Raw genomic sequence first — 25,265 nt, 5'->3', positions numbered from 1 at the left:
TAAATCCAACTCAAATATAATAGCAAAATCATAAAAATCATAAACGCATACGACTTCTATGGGCGATCAGATGTTATTGTGATGTCATTCGTTGATGCAACAAACCTGAACGTTGTAGTAGCATGTGATGTTAAAATACCTTTTTATTCGTGTTTTTTAAACGTAAGTTCTGACATCGTTACGGCTTGGTATTTTCGTGTGAAGACACTTGTGTCAGAAAATCGTATTTTTGATGTTGAGGTTTTCTCGTTCAAGAGAAAATTTGAGAATGTACCCATACCTGTTTGGAAATTTCTGTCTTCTGGTTTGTGCTTTGGTTGTTAAAAGTCAACAAGTTCAACAAATAGGTATGCTCTTCTGTTTAATGCTTTGATGAGCTATGAGCTAAACTTGCTTGTTATTGTGTATGCCCTGGTTTTATTTTCAATTTTGTTTTGTGTATTCTGCAAATTTGTAAAAATCATTTAGTTGCAAGAATTGTTTAAGTTGTGTTCAGTGCTTAAAGTTAAATAGAACTAGCGGATTTCATCCAACCTTCCAAATAAATTGTTAACAATGAATCTAATACAGTGTCATCATATTTTTTTATTTTGTTTAGTTAATAATTGCACTTAATTCTTTAATTGTTAGAGTTTTTATTGAAGCAAATAATACTGCTTCAAGAATTCACTTAATGACTGGCGAAAATTTGGTTATTTCTACCATTGCCATTAAAATTAGGACTTTTTCACAGGTGATTGTGCAACATATTCACAGTCCGAAAATGAGTTGCAAATTATCGGTCCTATTGATTCAGAACACATGACTTTAATGGAAACTGACACAGCACAAGAATGTGCTCAATTTTGCTGTGATTACGGTCAAGACAATTACACTTGTGATGTTGCGACTTTTGTTGCTGAAGACAGGGTATGTTAAATCTGTTAAAGAATAACTGTTGTTGATTCTGTTTAAATACAGGCCGAAGGTGTTTGAGCTTAGACAATTGGAGCTAGAAAATTACTTCATCTGCTTTTGTCAATGGCAGTATAGCAAAGCAAAAGTTTATGTCTATGCCAATAGCAAAGCAAATATATGTGACTTATTAACATCTGCACACTACACAACAAAATCAACTGTGAAGCCCATAGTACCTGACTATTTCAAATGTAAAACAATGTAGTGAATATAACTTTTACAAATTTGACTATATTTTTTGTTTTTTGGTAAGATGCGTTGAGCAACACCTTGTAGTTGTGCTTTAAAAATATTTCAATGTCACTGTTTGTGAAAGCACAAAGTATTTCGTCATTTTTAGAACTGCTTGTTGATTCAATGCCCACCAGATGGTATAGATTCTGGGCCATGCCAACCTTTCTTGCCTAAAGAAGGTGACGAAGTAATGCCACTTGTGCAAGGCAGAAAGTCTACACTTATTTATATTGTAAAGAGAAACACACAAGGTAACCAATGTGCCAAAAATCTATGATGAGTTTGTTGATGTAATTTTATACTTCCCAAGAATTGTTATTATGTTTCTGAATTATTTTCAAATGTTTGTTTTTCTTTGTGTATGATTTTGCATGTTTGGTTTTTTATTTTTTCTCCAGAATCTGCTTTTGATTTGGCTAAGCTGGATTCATTTTTTAATGGTGGCAAGGAAGGTTTTGAGTTGGCATTCGATGGCATGAGCACAAATTCAACAAATTTGTCAAAAGACAAATCTGATATTGTGATCAATGATGATTTTTCTTCTTCACACCAACCCAAAAACGATGATAACATTTCTCACAATGTGTCGTTGGCAAAAAATAACACTTCACATGTTATCTCAGCAAGTCCCAGTTCAATTTTGGATACGGCTTTGAGTGAAAACAACACCCAGGGTGAAACTCAGTTGAGTAAGACCCCAGTGACGGGAAATAATTTGACAGATGTTTCTGCTTCTACATTGGTGCAATCAGCTACACCTAATTCAGAAAATCCAATCGCTACAACCACAGATAAACTTGAAACTGTAAAACCTGTGAACCAATTGGCTGCTCAATCTATATTGCCAGACATCTTTAACAACACAAGTCTAGGTTGGTTTTTACTGCATGTTTTATGTTCAGTGGGTTTCTATTAATTTTGTTACTGTGTGAATAGCTTGTTTGCATTGCCACATTTTGTCTGACCTTTCATACGTGCACATAAAGCAGGGTGTAAATCAGGTTTTGGATTGAAATTAGTTCAGATTGGTTATGAATGCTTAATTGGCCAGCGCCGGGTCAACAAGTTCTTTCTTGTACTTGGGATCCATTGATTTGGTTAAAACACTATTGAACCAAAATGATGCTAACTAAATCAGGTCCAATAGTAAAATATGCATATCTATTTAATTTATATGTATACATGACAACTTTCATTTAATTTAAATGGTTGTCTTCTCTTAATAAGGGCTCCAAATCTGACTTAAATTTTGCATACTAAGCCAAAACTTTGTGTTCTTTAACATGCAAATTGGTAAAGGTACTTGTGTAATTGCAAACCAGTCATTAGTGTAAGTTACAGGTCAAAAGAAACAACGGCAAATGTAAAATGAAAAAATCCACACCAACAATCAACAGTTTTTTGTGTGTCTGTGTTATATTGCTCAATTAAAGTTTATCACTGTTATCCCTAGGCAGATAATCAATATGTCAATTGGAAAGTGCTGTCTGTACTCTGCTCTTGGGGCACAAGAGGCCTTTAAACCAATATGCAGTTCCACTTTTGGTATTTGTCTCCTGTCAAGTTCTATCATTATTGACTCGTGATATACAGTCTGGATGGGCAAACTTTTTGAGAGATTTAAAATTGCACAAAATATTCATTGCAAGTTGACTTAAAAGCATTTAGCTGTTAAACACAGTTGAAAATTGATGGCTTGTCAAAATCGACGAGCTTAAAATCCCTGCGTAGCATGATAATACATATGTCAAACTAGGGTCTTATTGTGTTTTGGGCAATTGGACAACAAATCAAATGTGCTAATTGCAATACATTGACGATGATATTTGTTTTCCTTTAGCACCAAAACAGGCAACAACTCCTACAGCCAGTGAAGCTTTGAAAAGCAGTCAAGTTATCACAACTACAACAGCAAAAATTACTACAACTACAAAACCCATAATCCAATCCCCAACTCCTACTACAACAATACCAACAACAACAGCCTCAACAACTTCTTCTACAACTACATCAACAAAGTCCACTACAACTGCAACAAGTAAAGCTACAACAACAACACCAGCTATCAAGGTCATCCATGTAACAGTGGAGGGAGAAACAACGATAACTTTACCTGAAAATACTGTTATCTTGAAAGCAGTTGCTGACAGAACTCCTGAACAAGGTAACTGAAAATTTATTTGTTGTTTATAAGCCTTTGGTTTGACAAGTTAGGCAGTTTATGTAGATTTTTAAACCTGTTTCAACACAATTAGCAGTTTAACAATGTGTTGCATGCTTATGTGCATATTATATTTCACATATATTATGTTTGGATTAACTAACTTTTGTGTAACCCATTTACAACCCAGTAGTGTTTTTTTTTCTGATGTACATGTAAAATTTTGTTCCATGTGTATTAAGTAATGCTTCAGTGTTTAACAGTTCCATGTAAAAATAAAAATCAACTGCTTGTTGGTTTTTATCAAATTTATATTGTCTTTTCAGCAAATGGATATGATTATGAATGGAGACCGATCACACCCCCAAAAGATTTCAATGGTGCTGTGTCAGGGATTACTGATGATACATACACTGTCAGTGGACTTATTGCAGGACAATACACATTTAATGTAAGCTAAATGTATTTCCTCATATCTAACTTACATTGGTTCAAAATGGAATTTAAAATATTTAGTGCAAAAGCTTTTTGTGTAGGGAAACTTGCCTTAAATTTTTCATGATGTTACTGCATGCATGCTTAACACCTTGACCAGATAACACATATAGTGATTGTTCATCAGTGAACTTTGAACATTTTGTACTTTGGCCCAATTCTCAAGAGCTAGAGAGAACCAGTCAACCTGTGCAATGGCTATAGTCCTGCGCACACAATTTTTGCCTGCAGGCAATAAGATAATGATATGCAGCTGATTTTTATTATGGTCACCCAATCGTTATGTAATATACTTTAGTAATATGTGGATCAGAATGTACTGGACCATGCCATTAAGCTGTATACATTTAAAATGCCGAAAAACCAGTCCTTTCAAAAATGTTTTGTACCAATTTATTGTGTTATTAAATCTGCATAAAAGCTAACTCCTGCACAAATTTAATGGCTACAATCTAATATTTTTTATAAGTTGTCTAGTTAAGTCATTGTTGCCGTTTTCCTGGTTTCCAAGACAGCATACATAGATCTGAGCTTAAGGATATTGACTAAGTTTGATAACAATTTTCCTTTTAAATTGAAATATATGTTGTATGTAAATTTGTGTGTACATAACTTGCTACAGGTGATAGTAAGCGACACTCATGGCCATGGAGAAGCTTCGGTAAATGTGACTGTGTTGGAGCCAGCGAGAGTAAACACTCCACCTGTGGCAATTATTTCACCCAAACATCAAGTACTGACGCTGCCAACCAATGCTGCACTTTTAGATGGATCAAGTGAGTGATGTTGTTTTTTAGCTTTTTTTGTTTAAGCAAATTGAAATGGTAAAAAATGGCCCAGTGAAAAAATCTTAAAAGCTATTAATTAATGCATTTTGCTTTGCTCAAGATCTGTTTATAGGCAAATTGGATGTATAATATAAGGTAATAGATACATGCACATATAAGTGGTCTTTCTACTTTAATGGGAAAATAACGGACCAAAAAGATGTAAAAAATGACGTGCTGACTCAAGTGAATACAAATAGGTGTAACTGATGTGGCCTTCATATCACTGATGATGGCATGATTCTTTTTTTAATGGAAAAGCCCACTGTAGTATTGCATTGGAAGCTATCTGTAAAACAGCTTATGCAGACATATAGTACTTGTATGAGGTCCTGTGTGATTGTCTGTGTTACTAAGCAGTGTATGGCTGATCTTAAATGTTTATTGTTTTCAGAATCTACTGATGATGTTGGTATTGTTTCTTATCACTGGGAACCTGTTAAAGCACCTTTACAAAGTATTCTGTCAACAGGAAAATCCCTAACCAGTGAAAAAGTAAGCACAAACACTTGTATGTTTGGTACATTGCTTTAAAAATTACATTTCATACTGCACAGTCATAGTATATAGCAGTGGTTCCCAACCTTTTTTTGTCGCGACCCAAATACTTACCAAAGTTTTGTTTTGTGGCTTCTCGCGACCCATGGATATGCATTCTTACTATTTGGGTTGTATTTTTGTTTGTAAATCAGGAAAGTTTTTCGAAAATTACTACGCTAGTTTGAAAAATAGAAACATCAAACAAAAATTATTCGTTTTTCCGCCAACTTTAGAGCAGGTTCAAAGCATTATGAGCCAGACAACGCTTAACAGTGATCTCACACTAACATTATGATGTCACAAACAGAATAATTCACTATCACGCCAAATAGTCATGAAATTGTTATTGGGAAACAATTCATAGCCTTGAGAAATAACAAAATAACGCTACGAAACGTAGATGCTCTAATTTTCACAAAAACTGGCGACCCAACAGAATTTACAGGCGACCCAACTTTGGGTCGCGACCCATAGGTTGGGAAACACTGGTATATAGGAACTGTCCACAATTTTAATTCTTTTTGCCATGTAAACTGCCAGTAACATTTGTTTTGTATAAACTTCAGTATATTATATTGCATTGGAATCAGATATTGTACACAAATATATGATTTTTCTTTTAGGTTTTGCAACTTAAAGGCCTTCAGGTTGGAAATTACACAATAGAACTGACAGTAACAGATACTGATGGAGCAACAGATTCTGCCCAGGCCACCATATTTGTTGACAAAAGTATGTTAACTTGGATGTTTTATAACATTCTTCCTTTGCAAATGGATTTGTTTAATGTGACAGCTGTTCAGGATACCTCTATCTTTTTTCCTGCAATAAACCATCTTATTTAGTCTAAAAGATACATGAAAAAACAATCTTTAATAAATTATACATTTCAATATTGGCACAAAACAAATGCACCATTTTTTGTTTCTGGTTGTCTTTCTGTATTTGATGTATTTAAAGGCCAGCGATATTGGTGCAAACATATGGATGTGGGAAGTTGTTTCCATCGACTGTTTTTTCCTGAAACTATATCATACATTAATAAATTTGAGTTAACATTTACAATCGATTAAAATTACTTTGTCTTGTATAGAAATCGATAACCCACCAATTGCCAACGCTGGACCAGACCAAAAAATTGATTTTCCACAAAACACAGCCACTTTGTGTGGAAACGATAGCACTGATGATTGGGGGATCGTGGCATATAAGTGGGCTGTGGATTCCAGCAGCGAAAACCAAGTGTTCGATATGCAGGTATTTAATTGAATGCTGGTCCATTGATAAAAATGTACACATTATATTTGTGGTAACTTTAAGCGGGTTTTATGTGGTATTGACAAATCCGGTTTACGACAGAATCAATTTGCCACAGTTTTTATTCATGTTGTCCTATTACATAACTAGATAGTTTGTTGACAAATAGCTATGGTTGTCATTTACACATTACCTCTGCAAAACTGGATTATGCTATAATTAGGATTTGTCGTTTTTCGTGTAACTTGCTAAACTTATGCTAGTGGTGATGACAAGTTTGTGCTTTACTGTGTCTCCCTGGGCATGAAACTTGAGGAGCATTGTTACTATTTCATTCCCAATAGGACTCCATGTCTTAAACCAAATTAGGAACTGCCCACTTAAATTGTCAACAATAAAATTATACTGAATCCAATAAAAGTGCAGTAAGTCAACTTCTTGACAAACTGACACTCACAAATCCTGTGGGTAATATTCTTTTCTCTGAAGTTCTTGACTGGACAAACTAAATACATAGCCACTATTAGAGGTGTAGTTAGATATAAAAGTTCCATATGGGATTAAATTTCATGCCTCAAAACTAACGACCACTTCGTAAAAAATATTTTAGTTTTAGAAACAATGTTTGTTTAGAAAGCAAAAGGCCTATTTCCCTATTTTCCATTAAATATTCTTTGCCACAGCTAGCTTTGAACCCTATGGTACTTGTTTGGTTGAGTGCTTGTTGAAAATTCCAGTGCAATGCCTGTTAAAATTGCTAAAACATAGGGTACTTGAGGTCATCCAGGCAGAAACAGGGTTGCACTAAAATATGTACTTTGGCTGGTAAAGCCTTTTTTACTGGAAGCGTGAAATATAAATTGCTGCTGATGGAGCTGTTCTAAACATTTTTTTTGCTAACTTGTTTATTAAACTAAACGTTATTTGTAGAAACCTGTAATGTGTACTGTTTGCATTATTTGTTTAGCCAGTGTCCCAAATTACATGTGTGTATTATATAGACTAGAGGCCGCTTTACAAATAATCACCACTCTTGTGTTGTATTATGATTATTATTATCAAATCCCTAATGCTATTCAATATATTCAATACTCTCCTAATTTGACTGGAGGATTCATTAAAATTAATGGGGTTTGATTTCAATGAACATTAATTGGGCTCTTATTTTAGGAAGTTTAATAGAGTGCCACACAGTAAACATATAATTTGTATCCTGAAAGGTTGGGCAACCAAACATGTTTACAGATGCAATCTTTCTTGAAATAATTATGAATGAAAATTGAATCATATCTTCTTGACTGTATTGTAGTACTTGACTGAATACTATAGAATTTTAACTAAGGCTTTGCTGTGTAAGAAATTTGACAAGGTTGACTGATTATACTTACCTTAACAGTTTGGCCATGAAAAAACCAAATGTGTGTGTGTTTGTAATGTCGATGAATGTGTTGTTATGTTACTTCTCAGGGTGCACGAAGCAAGTGTTTGGAATTATCCAACCTTGAAGTGGGTGAATATACTTTTCAACTGACTGTTACGGATGAAGCTGGACAGTTTGACACTGCAAAAGTGACTGTTCTCGTTCAACCTGTAAGTAAAAAAACCTGATAGAAGCTTGCCAAAATCCTTAAGCTTGACTCTATACCTTCTTCAAACCATGTATCTATGCATTTTTTGCCACACTGGTAAATTTATGTGTTGTTGAATATTATGTGAAATTTAAACAAACAAATGTATGTTTTAAGACACTGGGTTAAAGGTGGTTTGGCATTGCACTTTTTAAGTTGGCATTGGGAATCAAGATTTTGTTTGGTGCACATTTGCTTGCAGTGTTTTGCATGTGTATAATCATCCAGTTTGTTTGTCAGGAATCGAACCATCCACCAAAAGCGAACGCTGGAGACCCACAATCAATATTCGAACCGCCCAAAAGCCAGACAGCTACTGTGACACTAGATGGATCCAAGAGCACTGATGACAAAAAAGTTACATCATATAGTTGGCAGCAAATCAGGTACATGATTAATATGCTAATTTGATTGGAAAATTAAAATCTAAATTAGTGTAACTTTAGTGTGTTTTGACAAAATTTTGTTTCTTTTAATATTAAATCACCTTTAGCTTGGTTTGCTGCATCTGCAAACACTCAAATACCATTTGTTAATTACGGAACTGTGCATATATTGTTTTCATTCAATTTTTATCATTTCCTTTTAAGAGGCATTACATTTTTCATGAGTGTTGCCTTTATTTTGTTTTCTAAATTTTTAAACAGTTTTTAACCTGCAACTACAATCCGTGTATTGCTTTCCTATTTACAGTGCACCAGGTAAGACAACACTCGCCAAACCGAATGCAGCGGTGACAACGGTGACAGGTTTATACGTACCCGGAGATTATGTGTACGAGCTCACTGTTTCTGATGAAGAAGGGGAGACTGACACAGATAAAGTCACCATCACTGTTACAAAAGGTAATGTTTTGTTAAACATAACTAATAGAGGAATAGGTAAAGTGGAAAAATGCCCATACAGTCAGAAAACATAAGTATATTTTGGTGAGGAGTAACAAATGTAATGTATTCAACAATCCATATAAACAGCTAGGTGTGATAGTTATAAACACCAATAAGATTAATTATTAATTTTAGGTTGGTCGATTGATCTTCATGCAAGAACACACTTGTGTTTTTTTTGAACACTGACAATAACCACCACCACATTGGTCACCATTTTACTCTAGACAGATTGCTACTAATACATGACATTAAAAGGTTTTTTTGTGCAACTAACCTATATATAGAGAGAAACCTAAGTAAAAAAACAGAACTCTATGTGGACCATTTAAGAATTACTGCATACAAATCCAAGCTATTTAGTTCTTATATTTTCGCTTCATATCTATGTCTTTTGTGATTCAGCAAAAAATAACGTTATTTAATTTTTTTGCACAGAGCAACCGCCAAACGCGATCGCAGGTCCTGACGTTACAATTACACTTCCGGATGACGTGGCAATATTGAACGGTAACCGGTCTACGGATAACTACGGAATCGCCAGTTATAAATGGACGAGAGATCACGATAGCCCGGCTATTGGGGTAAGCAACTGATATTTATGCGTTGATCTTTTGTGAAAGTTATCCAACGAAAGTCGACAAAAAAGATTTCAAATTATCAATTTTTCGAAATGTTGTTTTTAAAGACTGTAAACACGTAAATACAACAATTAAAGTTGAACCATGCAAAACACACACTTATATATCAAAATACAGACATTTTACTGTTTTCTTTGGAATTTGTAATATTGTTGGTGAAAATGGCGTTAGGACATAAAGATAATTTTACTAGTCAAACCCTTTATTAAGTTTTTTGAGAGGTCAAATAAATTAAATTATGTATTTTTTCACATGCTCGAAAATACAAAAAAATTATCTTGTACAGTTTCATCTTTTAACGCCAAAACGCACTTAATAATAATAATAATAATAAGTTCTAATATTGATTTAATAAATGTCTTTAGGACTTCGAGATAATTTACATTTTTCCCCTTGGAGCCAAAACACTTCAAATAATGAAACTGATTTTGCTGTTCAGTTTTCAGCGACAGACGCTACTGCGTATTTAAGAATTCTTTATTTAAATGGCATCGATTTCTCGTCCGCTTTTGCAAATATCAAATATAAATTGACGTCTCAAACAGATTGAAATTTTATTTTCTTTATCCGGTAGAGCCACTTAAATCGTTGAACCGTGTAACAAATGCATTCAACCGTCAAGCAGTCATGTTTTAAAACAAATTTACACAGTAATTTCAATTTAGACTGGTTGAGCCGCGACTGCTACATGAACTAGAAAGAAACCCATTCTCAAAACGCTTGAGTTATGCATCTCAAGCGGTCTTCGTTATGTTTCGTTTTGTAGCACATTGATGTATGTTGGTTTTATTCGGATGGTGCAAACAAAAAAAGTATAATTATTTTTGTTATTAAAACTAGTCTCACCTATTAAAGTAATAAATTATTAAGATGAACAAAGATTCATAACTGAGGTCAGCCCTGAAGCGTTCATACATATCAGCGATCATGGGACACTCATATATAAATCACAGTACACCAGACGTATTAAAGGCGTTATACCGTATATACCGTCACCAAGCATTCCATGTGGCAAGGCTAGAAAAACCTAACCTGCGGTGGGATTCGAACCCTCGACTCGAGCCTTTTTAAAATTTCTGCCACATGGCAATGCTTGGTGACCGGCTGATTTGGTATAACGCCTTCCATATGCCTGGTGTACTATGGTTTAGTGATAAATTAATGTTCAAAAATTCTGAATAAAAGTCTAGCAAAACTGACTGGTCGACTTTTCGTTACAGCGAATATACAATCATTCCGACAAACAGGCGGTGTTGGTGGTGGAAGGATTAGAAGCAGGAGAATATATATTTAAACTCAACGTCACCAACATAAGGAAAAAATCCTCTACAGACACCGTCAAAGTGACAGTTCTCGAAGACCCACATGTTTCACACCTGGTAAATATACCAAGATGAACATAAATTCATAACTGGGATCAGCCCTGAACCGTTGATGCAGACCAGCGATCAAGGCATACTCAAACAAAAATCATAGTACACCACTAGGCCTATGGAAGGCGTTATACCGAATCAGCCGGTCACCAAGCATTTCCATATGGCAGTGTGTATAGGCTGGCAACAAACTGTTTTTTTCACACTTGGTAACTATTACCACTTTTTCACACTTGGCCCAATAAACAGTCTAAAGACAAAACAGTAAATGGTAAACTAATAAATTTAAAAAATGACGATTTTTTCTCAGGTCGAATTACATTTGAGCCAAGCGCCCAAAACCTTTACCGAAAGTCTCAAGAGCAATCTTGTCAACCAACTCAAAGTCCTGCTCTCATTGGTCCAGGAGGATCACGTGAACATTCAGTCAACCTACGTGGAACATTCCAGCACCGAGTAAGTCGATTTATTACTACGCAAAGATTGGAATCTCGGTTCTACTGTGGTTTTGCATTAAATGTCAGCTAGTTGACAGTTTGAGCTAAAGCAGTCTGTTAAGGCTTAAATATAGGTACATACGGGTTTAATACTTCGAAAGATTTAAAGTCTAGATCAGGGGTTCTTAAACTTTTTCGGTCGCGCCCCACTTTACACTAATTATTTATTCTCACGCCCCCCCTAAAAAACATTAGCACTAATGATGCTTGTCTTGTTTTTCGGAAACAACATACATGGTAGGTCCCCTTTAAGCTACTGTCAAGTTAGTTCCGAACGTTGGAAAAAGCCACTTCAACACTGATAAGTTGCGAAAAAGTAGGCTTTTGCGAACACAGAGACACGTTGCCAGTATTCTTTTAAACTACGCATATGTTGCCCAGAAATCGTTGATTCACTCAAAGTCAGGGCAGTCTCTAATGCGAAATTGCGCACAAATAAAGAATGTACAGTCGACTATACAGTACAGGGGTCACCAAACTATGGCCCGCGAGGTCATTTCATCCGGCTCGCGACCCAATTTTTGGTTTGCCAAATCGTATTGATAGCTTTGTTACTGTCAAAACTTAATCTACTCCTTACGAAAGTTTACTGTTACGACATGTAAAATTAATATTGCCGACTCTCAAAGGATTGCAACGCCCAGGATTGATCCAAACCCAGTTTATTATGTCACAGACAAAACAAAAAGTGTTAATTGTGCGCAAACAATTGCCTTATTGTGTCACTTATGACATAATATACAAGCATTCCTTGTAAGATGAGACTAACTATACAATTTAAGAGATTTTAAATAGGGTTTTAAAAAGACCATATCTTGGCGCCCATATAAAAATCGCCTCATGGGCTAAGTTTGAGAAGACGGCACTATAGTGGGCATGTAAACTATGCGGCGGCCCGCAGTGGGAAAAGTTTGGTTAATACAACTGGACATCCATTTCAGAGTATTGAAGCGTTTATACTTTAAACAATAAGTTCGAAATCAGCGCCGACATAATTCCAATGCATTAATTTACAATTGTTTGCAAGTGAAAACTTTGCTGCCAGATTGTGCTGCGCCCCCCTTGCGAACCCTTCACGCCCCCCTAGGGGGACGCGCCCCCCAGTTTAAGAACCCCTGGTCTAGATAATAAGTTACAATCCGACGATTTCTGCTATGTATAATAGATAAACCTTTCTACATAAGCTACAGGTAAAATAAAACTGCAGGTAAAACTTCCCCAAAGTGTTTTTTTTAAGGAATGAATGTTTCATATTCGTAAACAAAAAAATTATCTAACATAGCAAAATCATATTGTTATTGACTGTTTTTTTGCTGTAAACTTTCATTTTTAACACGAGATATTTTAAATTTTTTTTTTTAAATTTCTTGTAGTTTGGTTGTTCTATTCTACGTTCAACGGCAGGGAGGGGAGTTTGTGAACGCATTAGAGATGGTGCAGACGCTAAACCAAAAAATCAAATCTGATATTAACTTTGAAAACTTCAACGCTAAACGAGCTGATACGTACGGTAAGCTGACTGTGATGTTATTGTCCACATATTTACAGAAAACCCTTAGAAAATATTTCTTCTTTGAATATGTCTGCAGCTAATACCTGAACTATACCAGCAAAGTTGTGCTCAAAGTGGTTAAAGTTCAGTTGTGTATTAAGTAAACATTTTTAAGCCTCATTTCACAATCCCGTACCCAATATGACACTTTGGGCAAAAGCTGGCATATACGTAAATTAAATCAAAATGTCTCCGCAGGCCGCACTATCTTTAAACAATGTACCGCGATTGGCCTGTGGGCCGCAGGTTGCACACCCCTGTCCAAATATACAGTGTATTGTGTAGCTACAGGATCAATCTTTACAAAATGAACCCCTAGTACAAGTTGGTACGGGCCATTTTAATAGAGGAGAATATAAAAATCCGATTAAATTACAGAATTTAGAAACCGTATAATTGACATTCCAAGTCACAATCCTTTAAAATTTGCATTCAGCTGGTTGAAATATCCTTGGTACGTTAGCAAGCACAAGATGTCGCTAATAAGCCTTATTTCATTCGTTATGCGCAGTGTGTGAAAACCCTTGCTCGGGTCACGGAAGATGTCATCTGGGTTCAAAAGAATGCGAATGCGAGACATTTTGGATGGAAAACTTTTTCCGAGTCTACGCAGGCGACGGAACACGAAACTGCGGTAAGCCGATGTGATGGCGTCACTAGTGATGACGTGTTTGTTTTTGCGTCTTTAAATCTGTGAAAACAAGACTTAAAATGTTTAATCTGTGCTGAGAATTGTATATTATGTACTCAAACTCAACCCTACTGTTTGTGTAAAAAGAAAAAATGCTTAACCAAGTTTGCGTTGTGTTGACAGTGCTGAGATTTGAACTTATGAAGGCGGTATATTACCATCTCAACCTATATATATGTGTCCTGGTTTATAGGAAAAGCTACTTAACCTGGTGTGTTGTTTTTACAGATTGGAGCGTCTTGTACGTGATAATAGTCAGTTGCATCCTGATCTTCGCTTTGTCTTGTCTCGTCTACTTTCTGACGTGCTGTTGTCTCCGGTAAGCAAAATTTTATTTTAGTTTACTCAATGCACCATGTAAAAGTATCGAGCCAATAAATAATAAGCTGCAGACAGTGCACACTGTTTCAATGCCTAAATTTTAAAACGTAACAATATCGCTTGTGAAAATGTTGCAACTAAGGTTATTCAATGTCCACAAACTGTATAGCATTAGTGTTATCCAAGCTACTTTACAAATCTGTGTATGGTGTTGTCACGCCACTCATCTTTTAAATTTGTTTTCAGACGGAAGAGAAAAGTCAAATCAGGTCGGATTAAGCGGAAAAAACATTTGGCAGCTTTTGATAATGGTGGATATGAAAAGTTGTCAACAAAAACTTCGAAAAATGGAACCGTTCATAAAAGTAAGTTATTACGTCTGCGCGATCGATAAATACGTGTGAAATTGAATGGTGTGATTTTTAATTGTGAAACCAGGTACTTTTAAATTTAAGTTGTTAAATGCTACATTTTACGCAAGTAGGTATTTGAGGGAAAGTGTATGTTTAAAAACCATTGGTAAAAATTTTCACCACAAAAACAAATTTAACCAGATGGCTTGACACGTCACACTCCTCAATATCGGTCGAGTTCACTCATGCGCAGTATGACGTCATCGTCTGATGACGAAAACCAGACGGTGTTCGAGAAACGTCAGTTGCTTAACGGTCCGGTGCGTCGCACTCGAAGTAAGGCAAACTGGAGTAAACGACAAAAACAAAAATCCTCCACACTGGTCGAAATCAGCGATGACTCAGTAGATCTACATTCTGGGGACTCTTTCGATGGTAGGGGGCTCGACGGGGGCGATAGGGTGGCGTTGAGAGGAGTTGGGGGCGACTCTACCCTCGATAACATCTTATAGACCCAGTTTCGATTTAAGTTTTGTTGTATTTTTACTGTGAATGGTTCAGCTCCTGATGAGCTTAACAGCGTGGTGGAATTCTCTAAGGTCGTAACTAGCGTTTTTATTATTTTCTTTCGCCCGATTCGTGCGCAATGCTTTTACGCAAACCCATACTTTACGTTGTTGTGGTTGTAACCCACATGAGGAAATACGCCAAGGATAAACATGTTCTATCGTTCAAGCCAGCAGTGGCTCTTTACCGATCAACCCAGACCACTGCATTATTCTCCAACCTTCACCAAACCCCTCAGTGCCGAAGTTAAGAATTATTTTTTTTGCATTTGCGTTCGCGGTTTAAATGTTGCCTCATAAGAAAGGACAAAAGTTTGATGGGAGTGATTTTTCATTGTGGCATCTTAAACCTATGGCATTTTGCTGTTTTAACCAGATTTGTAAGTTGGGGCTGACTTTACACTCGCCTTTGTAACGCAGTTCAACATCTTTGGGCTTGATACAACCTTCAAATTTGGGTTTACCTGGTTTTGGGGTTGTACTGTCAGGTTTCGGTCCCTTTTTCAAAACGGCTTATAACTCTGGTTTCAACATAAATTGTAAATACATTCCATTTGTTTAGAAAGCACTCCGCTAACAAAACACTAACAATTTAGATTTAATGTTTAAAAAGTGGGATTAAACTGTGCTCGCCCGCCTAAACTTTCTATGTGCAATAACCACATTCCCACTACAAAGTTTTTGTGAGAATTGTTTTAAAGTGTACTTTTAGTCTTGCCTTCTAGTTAGCACGCTAAAACAATTAAGACCGCTCTTAGACAATTACAAAGATTGCCTACATCGATAAACAAGACGTTTTAGCGTGTACCGCGAAGATGTTAAGTCTTTTTGTCGTTTGCAGATTTTTGAAAATTACAATTACCCCTAACACATAAATCCCAACATCTAAAAAATGTAATTCATGTGTACCTCAAGGCATGTCAATTACCCATGGTACGGCCGACTGAGAACCTTTGATAAAAAGGACATTCCATTGGTTTCCAACCATTATCGGAGAATTCCTCACTTAAAAATTCTAAACATTTTCATTCCTCTCCCAAATAGCTAATACAGTAGATGCTAAACCATACAAAGATCATTTAAAATTGAGCCTTTATTCACAAGTTATATTTCGAGTCTTAAGTGTCTATTTACAAACCACAAGTACAAATTAATGTACATTCCTCCCCTCAAATTTAAAACAAAGTGTTGGGAAGTACTGGGTTAAATGAATAACTTGCTTGGTTAACTGGTATATTTGTCATTCGAATTAGCTTTTGACTTGTTCAGATAAGGGCGCCATTTCATAAAAACAATGCTTTTATATACTTGCAACGTTTTTTCATACTGTGACAATGAACGCCCGCATGAAGCATACAGTTTTTATGCGACACTTTGGTTTTGCTAATAACGTATAGTCTTGGTTTAAAAGCATTTAAAACGAAAACATATAACTTTTGCTACAATTTCATTCCACATAAAAAAAACGTAACTGATAGTAGAGCTTTTGCGAACCAAAAAATGTAAAACCAAATCGATATTTCAAAAACAAAAAGTGAATTATAATCTTTATTTTATGCTACTAACTTTTGCTTAGCAGTGTTATAGAGGCTTACACATCCCTTACAATTAAGTCTACATTTGTGGCACATTTCACCCAATTAATGTGATTTTATAATTAAGCTAATTTAGTTCACGAATGCAAGAAATGAAAAATTAAGCAACCCAGCAAGCAGTGATTAAAATCATGTAGGATTTGTGGTGCTTACCTTACATTGTATATTTCTTGCCATGCATTTCGGCGTCGCAATTTTTGCACTTCTTACTGTGTTGTGATGTGGCATTGTATACAACTTCTTTATTATAAAAGAAAGCGATATTTAGACGGTCTATTATAAGGGTCGCTTAATTTTGGAATCTTATTTTGTATTGTTCCGTTTTCCGAATATTGTTTGTTGGTTGAAAAGTGCTAATTTTTGTTGCAGATTTTTTTACACAGATTTAATCAGAATGGCCATCGTTTAAAATGTGTTTCTAAATGCAATTTTAACAATACAACCCAAAAATACTTTTAGTGCTGAAAGACTTATGGGCAAACTTTGCCTTGGGGAGCCTTCAAATATTAGGTATATGCCTAAAGTTTTTTTCCAAATTTCACAAAGATGATTTTTAAAGGTTTTCAAAGTTTCAACTGTACTTTAGCGTGAATTTGGGCCCTAAACAGTTCTATTTCGTCTGTACAAACAAACTATTCAGACGGACAACAGTAATATATGACCAAAAAAAATAAACAATTTTGTGCAAGTGTTTCCCATAGTAAATATGTTTGTCCATTTAAGTTATAAGTCCTACTGGTTTTTGTATCGTAATTTCCCCTGAATCGAAATCACGTCATGAAGTTATTTCTATGTTTTTACCTTTTTACCACGGAGCTTTTTCGTCCGTTGTGATGTGTTGTACCACATCGAGTGCTGCATTAATTCGTTGTGGCCATTTTTCGGTGACATATCATCTATTTTTTCGAAAGCCATGTTTTTGCGAAAGTTTTGCTACATTACAAGCGCAATGCTACACTACATGCTACGTTTGCCTTTTCGTTGTTTTCATTTTAATATTGTATTCCCGATTTTGGTTGTAATTTGCTGTTTTTAAGAAATGTTCTTTTTTCGCGATTTGTGCCCAGTGTTTACGCCTACAAAATTGGAGCTTTTTTCAGTGGATACACTGCTTCATCTTACTTTTGTTTGTGAAGCCGTTTTAAATGCGCATGCTTTATTTAATTTATCTTTATTGCCCTGTCACGTGACCAGAAAGACAATAAACTGACGTTTTTGTCTAAATCTCGTCCACTTGTGATTGTTCCAGTACATTGAACTGAGGTGTTTTAGTTAATTACTCAAGCAACAGTGAAAGTGTTCAGGAATAAGTTTCAGAAGGTCAGGTTGGGACCCAAAGCACATTTCATCGGACATTACAAACGTCTCGATCTCAGTGCGAAATATGCAACAATATCTACTGAAAGTTCCACACTTTCGGAACTAACTACGGTATTATTGGCTGGTTAAGAGGAGTGCCTTGTACAAACACAAACGAAATGTTAACATAGCTGGATTAAAATCAGAAACCCTCGCCAGAGCGAGGAAGAAAAATTCGAAAAGACTCATTGAAATGTTCCCCCCCACGGAAATCTTTAGTAAAAGGCGAAAGATTTATGCGTGTGAGGAGAAACCAGAGTACCGATGTAACGGCGAAATTTCACCCAATGCCCTTAGGAAATGTTCTGTTTGTGGTGCGCAGTCGCAGCAACGTTTGGCTTTTGTAAAGCATCTCATACATTGCGTATTCGCTCTACTGTTGGTAAGAAACGTGTTCAATGTTTTTTTATTTGTACAGGATTAAGCTAAACTATAAATCCTAATCGATGGATTAGTTCGCTTCGATGGATTTTGTCTGACAGATGGTTGATGACGATGAGAATAAAAAGCTCGTTTACTTTACGTAAACGTCGGCTTAAGGTCGATCGAGCTTGGTTTGTCTTCTGGTTTGTTTGTACTAGTGTAAAATCTACTTTTCTATTGCAGATGTAAATAGAAAGTAAAAACATATTAGTTTTCGAGCTGTGCAACACTTATAACTTTAGTTTATTCATTGAAAGCCGGGTACCATGTACTACACGCTAACGCGAGCAAACGCATTCATGCATGACATAGTGTGTCAACAATCAGCTGTTCTAAGTTTTTGAGAAATGCTGTTTGGTGTTTGCGGTATTTTGTATTTTTTTAACGGCATTTTTTCCGATTTCAGAAAAAAAGCAGAAACAGAAAAGTAAAAAAACGTAGGTGACAAGTTTGTTATGTAAACTATAATTTCTGAAGCACAAAATATTGTAAACTTCCAATTTCTGCAACGCTCAAAATCATTTACCGGTAACATGTTTACGTTTTTCAGGTACTAACTCTAGTTGTGTAATACAACACTGTGATGTTTGGTGTGAGAATATGTTTGTGCATTGTTAACTAGTTATCAGGTGCTTGTAAATAACTAACGACACAACCAACCAAGATGGATGACAGCGAACAACAACAATTACTGATCAGTCAACTTAAGGATTTAATCAGAAAGAAAGATCAGGAGGTTGAACAGAAAAACAAATCACTTAAAGTATGTTTAAAACCAAACATGCATTTGTGTATGCTAAGTTTTTTTTAGATGGCAAAAAAGCTAGATGCTGAAAACACTTTCTTGCAAAAAGCTATTTATTTGCAGTGTCAAGGGCTATGTAACATGTTAAATAAATTACATTGTAATAGATCATCTTATTGGTTACACTGTTTTGTAATGTTTATCTTACTTAAACTTTGTACATTATTTCAATGTTGTTTTTTACAAGTTAAAACAAACATGTCAGAATTTGATTTAAAATTGTTTTATTTATTAAATGCCATTGACTATCAAGTTTTGTTAGTTCCTAGTCCCTCAATGCCAAAATCTTTTAATGTAGGATGCTGAAGCCAAGTTGAGCAAGGCACGTTTGCAGGCAAAAGCTAAAGATGCCAAGATTTCTGCTCTAAACAAACAGAAAAAAGAGTCCGGAGATGATAAAGAAAGTGCCTCTGGAAAAACTTCGGTGAGTTGATACGAGTGATTATATATATAAGTAATGGGTAACCTTGCGGTGGGTGGTGCATAAGGCTTGGCACAAGTTTGTTTTGAGAGAAATGGGTGTAAAACGCTCATGGTTTTGAACTTTTTGGATTAGGTTAAGGTTTTGTAATAAAAAACATTAAATCTTGATGAAAACGTAAAACTTGTTGGTAACCCAGTCCCTGTGTAACTGCCTATTGGTGCTCTTTTTAGTACCTATTTACCAACTTTTGCCTAATATGAGTTATTGTGTGTCAGTTTCACTGTTTCAGTTATATTTAAGTTAAAACTTGTTTCGTTTTCAAATTGTTATGGCATCCAGTCATGGCTCACATGTTTGACAAGCCTTTTATTTCAGGTTGTCAATAATGGTCATTTGGAACAAAGTAGTAGAGGAAAAATGCTGATGCAGCAGAAAAGAATTGAGGAAAAGGAACACAAAATTGTGCAGCAACAGGCAGCACTCAAAGATCAGGTGATTGTCGGACACCAAAGTTAAATCTGCATGCAAGTTTACCAATTTTATTCATTAACATACTAAAAAAGGAATACTGGATAACATACTGACTACTGAGTTTTACAGAAATGTGCGATTGCATGTTTAACCATTCTTTCTAATGGTCAGCAAAAGAAATGGTTTTGGTTCCAAAAGAACCTAGTTGTCTGATTGGCTAATTCCTGCTTGAGTCATGTGATTCGTATTGATATATAATTTCAAAAGTGATGATAGTAGTTAACTGGTAATAAAGTATTCAGTGTCAAATATGACAGTGCTAAGGATGTTAAGAGAATTGCAAATGGCCACACAGTCCTGTTGTAGACCAGACCATGTGAACATAACAATAATGTAGTGTTAGTATTTAATCACATACCATTAAAACAGCAAACTGTGTTCTTTTACAAGTAAGGTTTTATTATTGTATTTCCAAACAATATTCTTTTGCCAAGTAACTACTATTTTTTTTGTTTGATACTTTTTTTCCAAATTAGCTGTTAATATTTGGAGTTGGATTTGCTTTTTGGTCATGACTCTAGTAAAAGCACTGGACTAAATGATTTATATTATTTTGCTTATTTTTGAAAATCACTTGTTCATGTTAAGACATTGGAAAGATGCGGTATACGTTTATCTGTATTTGTGCATATATTTGATCTGTGTGGCATCATAAGTAGATTTGCAGCTCTACATATGTCAACCTTTCCCATCATATCACTTTTGTTGCATGATATTTAGGAGGAGAGGTTTACTCGCATGCAGGAAGAGTTTAACAGTAAACACTCTGAGCTAACAAAACAACTTAAAGATGTTTCTTCCAGCAGAGGAATTGATGTGAATCAGCAGGTAAATAACAAAGGGATGATTAATAAATTAACACCCATTTTTTTATTTAAGAGATTCAGACGAGGAAAATCAACTAGGCCTAGCCAACTAAGTATTGCCACATAGTACAGTTTGGACCCAAAACGATATCAAAATCTCTGGTGCTTTGATAAAAAACAAGCTTCTTTACCATTTGAATGTCAACCTTGTAAAATTTTTAATATTATAATATTAAAAATTAAGCTTTTTAATATTATGCTAATTAGTATCATTTGTTTAGCACTAATACTCTACCAGACCATCAGATTTTGTCTTGATTTATCTTGATTGTAGGGGACGTCAAAACATCAGTTGTTTTACAATCAAATCTGCTGTAAGAGCAATAATTCTTGAAACAGTATGCCTGGCGCTGGCAGCAATCATTAATTGTTCACTATGTGTGTTAATCATGCTTCTTGCTTTTGTAGGAAACAAGCAGAGTTGAGGAGTTGTATTCAGCAATTGTGATGAAAGATCAGAAGATAGCAGAACTTACAGCAAAACTTGATGAAAGAGAAACTCAACTAAAGAACCAGGCTCAGAAATTAAATGTAAAAAATAATATTAAATGTAAAAAAATGAATGTAAAATGTGACACTTTTACTTGTTTTGTCAGTTTTTCTTAACAAGGTCACTACTATGCTGTGTAATATTTTATTTTTATTTTGTGGCTGAAACAATGACATAAAACACACATATATATTTGTTAAACCATGTAGGTGTCATTAAATGATTTGCAAGAGAAAACTGTAGTGGAGGAACAACAACGACTTCTTCTCGACAAACTCAGTCGACAACTTGAACAAAAAGAGGAGCAGGTTTCCATGGCAACAGAGGAAAATGTTGGAGAATTATCTGAAATGAGAAGCCAAATGGAGAAATATCGCTCTGAGGTGCTCACCACTTGACTAAAACACATATTAATGCATAACTCTTAACACTAGAAGTCGGGAATGGGTAAATGTTAGTGTTATCTGTGCACAGAGCTTTGTGTTAATTATTGGTATTGCGTCAGCAATAGTTCTGTTGTTTTAGTGTTAAGTCCCAAACATCACCAGCATTTTTTTAATAACTAGAAGATCTTTTCTCAGTAGGACATTATAATCATTTATTTTTTACATTCAGATGATTAGAATGGAGATGAAACTCCGTGAAAAAGAAGAAACTGTGGATGTTAAGGAAGAGCAAATCCTCCAGATGAAGAGAGAAAATGATGCAAAGATTCTAGATGTACAAGAAGAATCAATTGAAAATGATCAGGTTGTGAAGATTATCTGTCAGCTCTGTTAAAAAATCAATAACAAAAAAACAATGTAGCGAAGTGTAAAGACCTCAAAGTCAATTGCATTGTTGTTAAAAGATTGCAAAATATTACACTAAATTAAGATGGTTCATATTTTGGGATCAGTAATATTACTCTACACCTGGTACAAATTAGTAGTAATTTAGGGTTGACCTATTTGTCTGCAGTTAATTATGGGTCCCCTTCCCTGAAAAGGACACATATTGATTTTACTCAAATTGTTTTTGTTTTTTATCTTTTGTTTTCTTTTTTTTTCTTTTCCTTTTTTTCTCCCCAAAGTTTGTCCGACTCGTTTTTCCATCAAATGTTTGATGGATTTGGCTGAAATTTACACAGATGGTAGATATAGTTATGTAGATGTGCATCCCGCTTTGTGTTTGTTGATAACCCCAGTATTTACCCTGCTAGCCCCCTAAAATGGGTATTTTCCCCCAAAGTTTGTCCGACTCGTTTTTCTATCAAATGTTTGATGGATTTGGCTGAAATTAACACAGACGGTAGATGTAGTTATGTAGATGTGCATTCCACTTTGTTTTTGTTGATAACCTCAGTATTTACCCCGCTAGCCCCCTAAAATGTTTTTCCCCCAAAGGTTGTCTGAATCGTTTTGCCATCAAATGCTTGATGAGTGTGGCTGAAACTTATACAGATGGTAGATATAGTTATGTAGATGTGCATCCCACTTTGTTTGTCCGGATAACCCTAGTATTTACCCCGCTAGCCTAAAAGGGGTGAGTTTGTAAACAATGTCAAAATTGGCTAAAATTTGGATAGCTTGTAGAGTATGCCAATTATAGGTGTCGATTGTTCTGTTCAACCCTGTAGCCCTAACATTTATCCCACAAGCCCCCAAAGTGTAAAACGTATGTGTATGTTACTGGGCAACACAAACAAAAGATTTCTGTGACACAATAGTCTTACAAGGGCAACCAGTTGTATGTTACTCGTTGGTGACTTTGTGGGTTGCTTGGTGGACGTTATCGCGCCATTGCAGTTGGGGGGTTGTTAGCAGCCCTTTGACATCAGAAACATTAACTGTTGTTGCTCAAAACACCTCTAGTGGTTGAAATTTTAAACGTTGGCAGATTGGACTGAAAAACCAAACTTACTCATTGTTATCTATTGAAATGCATTATTTACAACTTTGCATGTGTGGGGGACCCATGAGTTTCTGCTTGCAGAAACAACCAAGGTTATAAAAGACAGTGGATGATATGGGACCCAGTATAAAATAAGCATAGGAAATATATTAATCTTTTTAAATAGGGCATAGTGTATGTGCAAGGGCAATATGTGCTAAGCCACCCTTCTAGTTATTAATGAAACTATTTACGGTATGCATGGTAAACTTTGAATGCAGAAACTGGAGAAACTTACTACAAAACTGATAATGGTGTAAGGATGCTTTGTTTACATTTAAATATTTTCTCATGCAGCTGATAAAAACCCTGAAGCGCAAACTGCATGAACAAGATGAAGTTTTGTCGGGAAAAGATAAAGTTATTGAACTGCTGCAGTTGGAAATGTCAGATCGTGTACAAGAACATGAGGTATGTGCATGACTTGTGTTTCTAATTTTGTTTATTGTTGTGTTTCACAAGATTTTTTTTTGCATTTTTAAACCTGTACCATTTTAAAACTGTAACATTTTTGCGCAACCTGTAGTCTGAAAAAATGAAAAAAATGAAAAACAAAATTAATTTGTTATTGTAGTAAAAATATGAGTAGTCACAAAAACCCAGCAAAAATAAGGCACCTTTATTGACACTGTAGAGTTCTGGAAATATTCTTTCCATGGTCAGGTGTTCTCCTAAAGTTACATTTAGACGTTTATGTAAAAAAATTATCTTGTCTTTAATTTGTCTGTGAAAAAGTTGAAAAAAGACATCCCTATATTTTCTTTTTTTTATCTGTCCAGGAACTACAAAAAACAATCAACATCCTGCAACAAAACCTGAGAGAAAATGTTGAAAGCAAACATTTACTGATGGAAGAAATTAAAAATGTGCAAACTTCTGTGGAACAGGTTTGCTGATTTCCTAAAACACAGAATGCATACCTCTCAATAAACAAATGTGCAAATGTTTGTTAAACTACATCATTAAATAGGTTCATTTTACCAGAAAAGTAGCTAGCTGCATCAGTTGGAGTCAGAAAATTTACTTTAAATCCATTAGCAGTTTGTGCTACCTCCCACACCTCTACATCCGTCGATTTAACTTGAAAATAGGAATGAAAAAAACATTTTCACTTTAGACCAGCAAGACCAGTGATGTGCAAGTTGATCAACTGACACGAGGTCTTCATCAAACTTCAGAACAAAATACTCAACTTCTTGCAGAAAATGAATCTCTCAAGGTTTGTTTAAGCATTTTTTTGCAGAACAATGTCTCTTTTCCTTCAATTCTTTCACTGTTTTTTTGAATGTTGGCTTTTTGAATTTCTTTCTCATACAAAATTAACAAAAGGATTGTTGCGCTTTTCTGGCGTTTTTGCTTATAAACCTATAACCAGAAAAAAATTCGGAACTTTTGCATTGATACTTGTTCCAGGCTTTGGCTTAATGACTTATTGTAGTGTAATTTTGTTATAGCACTTGCCTTCATGTTTTAATTGATTTTGTGCATTTTTTAACTCATGGACATTTTTTCACTAAAATGAATTATCATAACGAATTTTTTTGAATAGGAAATGATTCAGAATTTAGAAGAAAAATGTTCCAAGCTAAATGAAAGTCTGGAAGGGTCTGCAGCAGAATTGCTCTCTGCTCAGGATGCATTGAAAGTTAAAGAAAATGAGTTAAAAGGTTTGTATCGTATTAAAGCTGTATTTGTACACGTGGCATGGTGCAACAATATAATGTGTAAATTGTAAGTGGTTGTAAATGAACTAAACCTTTTATACAAAAATTCAGTGCATGTTTAAATGACATATTAAACCTATTTAAGCCTGTTTTGATTGCAGAGATAGAAACCCAACTTTCTTTGTTTTTAATCTGA

At 35.2% G+C, this 25,265-nt stretch overlaps 2 protein-coding genes and 1 non-coding gene across 4 annotated transcripts in view; 2 read left to right on the top strand and 1 right to left on the bottom strand.

The window, feature by feature from the left end:
- The first annotated feature begins 76 nt into the window (after nucleotides 1-76).
- LOC145237835 (dyslexia-associated protein KIAA0319-like protein) lies at nucleotides 77-17,799 on the top strand. The gene is made up of 21 exons (XM_080100826.1): nucleotides 77-347; nucleotides 734-909; nucleotides 1,298-1,442; nucleotides 1,590-2,063; nucleotides 3,032-3,355; nucleotides 3,679-3,803; nucleotides 4,470-4,623; nucleotides 5,069-5,169; nucleotides 5,838-5,946; nucleotides 6,308-6,471; nucleotides 7,939-8,061; nucleotides 8,340-8,485; nucleotides 8,793-8,944; nucleotides 9,425-9,570; nucleotides 10,848-11,006; nucleotides 11,311-11,456; nucleotides 12,871-13,007; nucleotides 13,561-13,683; nucleotides 13,969-14,059; nucleotides 14,308-14,426; nucleotides 14,616-17,799. Exons 1-21 carry the CDS (start codon nucleotides 233-235, stop codon nucleotides 14,924-14,926), a joined length of 3,540 nt encoding a protein of 1,179 aa, XP_079956952.1. The 5' UTR covers nucleotides 77-232; the 3' UTR covers nucleotides 14,927-17,799.
- A 284-nt stretch (nucleotides 17,800-18,083) lies between these two features.
- LOC145202750 (U5 spliceosomal RNA) lies at nucleotides 18,084-18,196 on the bottom strand. Its single transcript, XR_013853335.1, has one exon. It is a non-coding gene; the product is annotated as a U5 spliceosomal RNA (small nuclear RNA).
- A 696-nt stretch (nucleotides 18,197-18,892) lies between these two features.
- Nucleotides 18,893-25,265, top strand: part of LOC145237295 (uncharacterized) — a 35,721-nt gene continuing 29,348 nt past the window's right edge. For both annotated transcript variants that reach the window (XM_080100100.1, XM_080100099.1), the window contains exons 1-11: nucleotides 18,893-19,120; nucleotides 19,461-19,586; nucleotides 19,962-20,078; nucleotides 20,838-20,945; nucleotides 21,392-21,514; nucleotides 21,683-21,856; nucleotides 22,089-22,223; nucleotides 23,703-23,816; nucleotides 24,185-24,292; nucleotides 24,523-24,624; nucleotides 24,955-25,072. In XM_080100100.1, the coding sequence (XP_079956226.1) occupies nucleotides 19,022-19,120; nucleotides 19,461-19,586; nucleotides 19,962-20,078; nucleotides 20,838-20,945; nucleotides 21,392-21,514; nucleotides 21,683-21,856; nucleotides 22,089-22,223; nucleotides 23,703-23,816; nucleotides 24,185-24,292; nucleotides 24,523-24,624; nucleotides 24,955-25,072 (1,324 nt within the window). In that variant the 5' untranslated portion in view covers nucleotides 18,893-19,021. The remainder of the gene's footprint in view (nucleotides 19,121-19,460; nucleotides 19,587-19,961; nucleotides 20,079-20,837; nucleotides 20,946-21,391; nucleotides 21,515-21,682; nucleotides 21,857-22,088; nucleotides 22,224-23,702; nucleotides 23,817-24,184; nucleotides 24,293-24,522; nucleotides 24,625-24,954; nucleotides 25,073-25,265) is intronic.

This window comes from Phallusia mammillata, chromosome 7 (assembly GCF_965637545.1).
Source record: "Phallusia mammillata chromosome 7, kaPhaMamm4.hap1.1, whole genome shotgun sequence".
Taxonomy (NCBI): Eukaryota; Metazoa; Chordata; class Ascidiacea; order Phlebobranchia; family Ascidiidae; genus Phallusia; species Phallusia mammillata.
This window is presented reverse-complemented; position numbering and strand designations above follow the sequence as displayed.

What these genes read in the sequence shown, in the direction of transcription:
- LOC145237835 (XM_080100826.1), top strand. Translation starts at nt 233, where the DNA reads ATGTTGAGGTTTTCTCGTTCAAGAGAAAATTTGAGAATGTACCCATAC. An exon ending in CACCATCACTGTTACAAAAG is followed by an intron (nt 8,945 to 9,424) that starts GTAATGTTTTGT and finishes TTTTTTGCACAG; the next exon opens with AGCAACCGCCAAACGCGATC. An exon ending in CGACGGAACACGAAACTGCG is followed by an intron (nt 13,684 to 13,968) that starts GTAAGCCGATGT and finishes TTGTTTTTACAG; the next exon opens with ATTGGAGCGTCTTGTACGTG.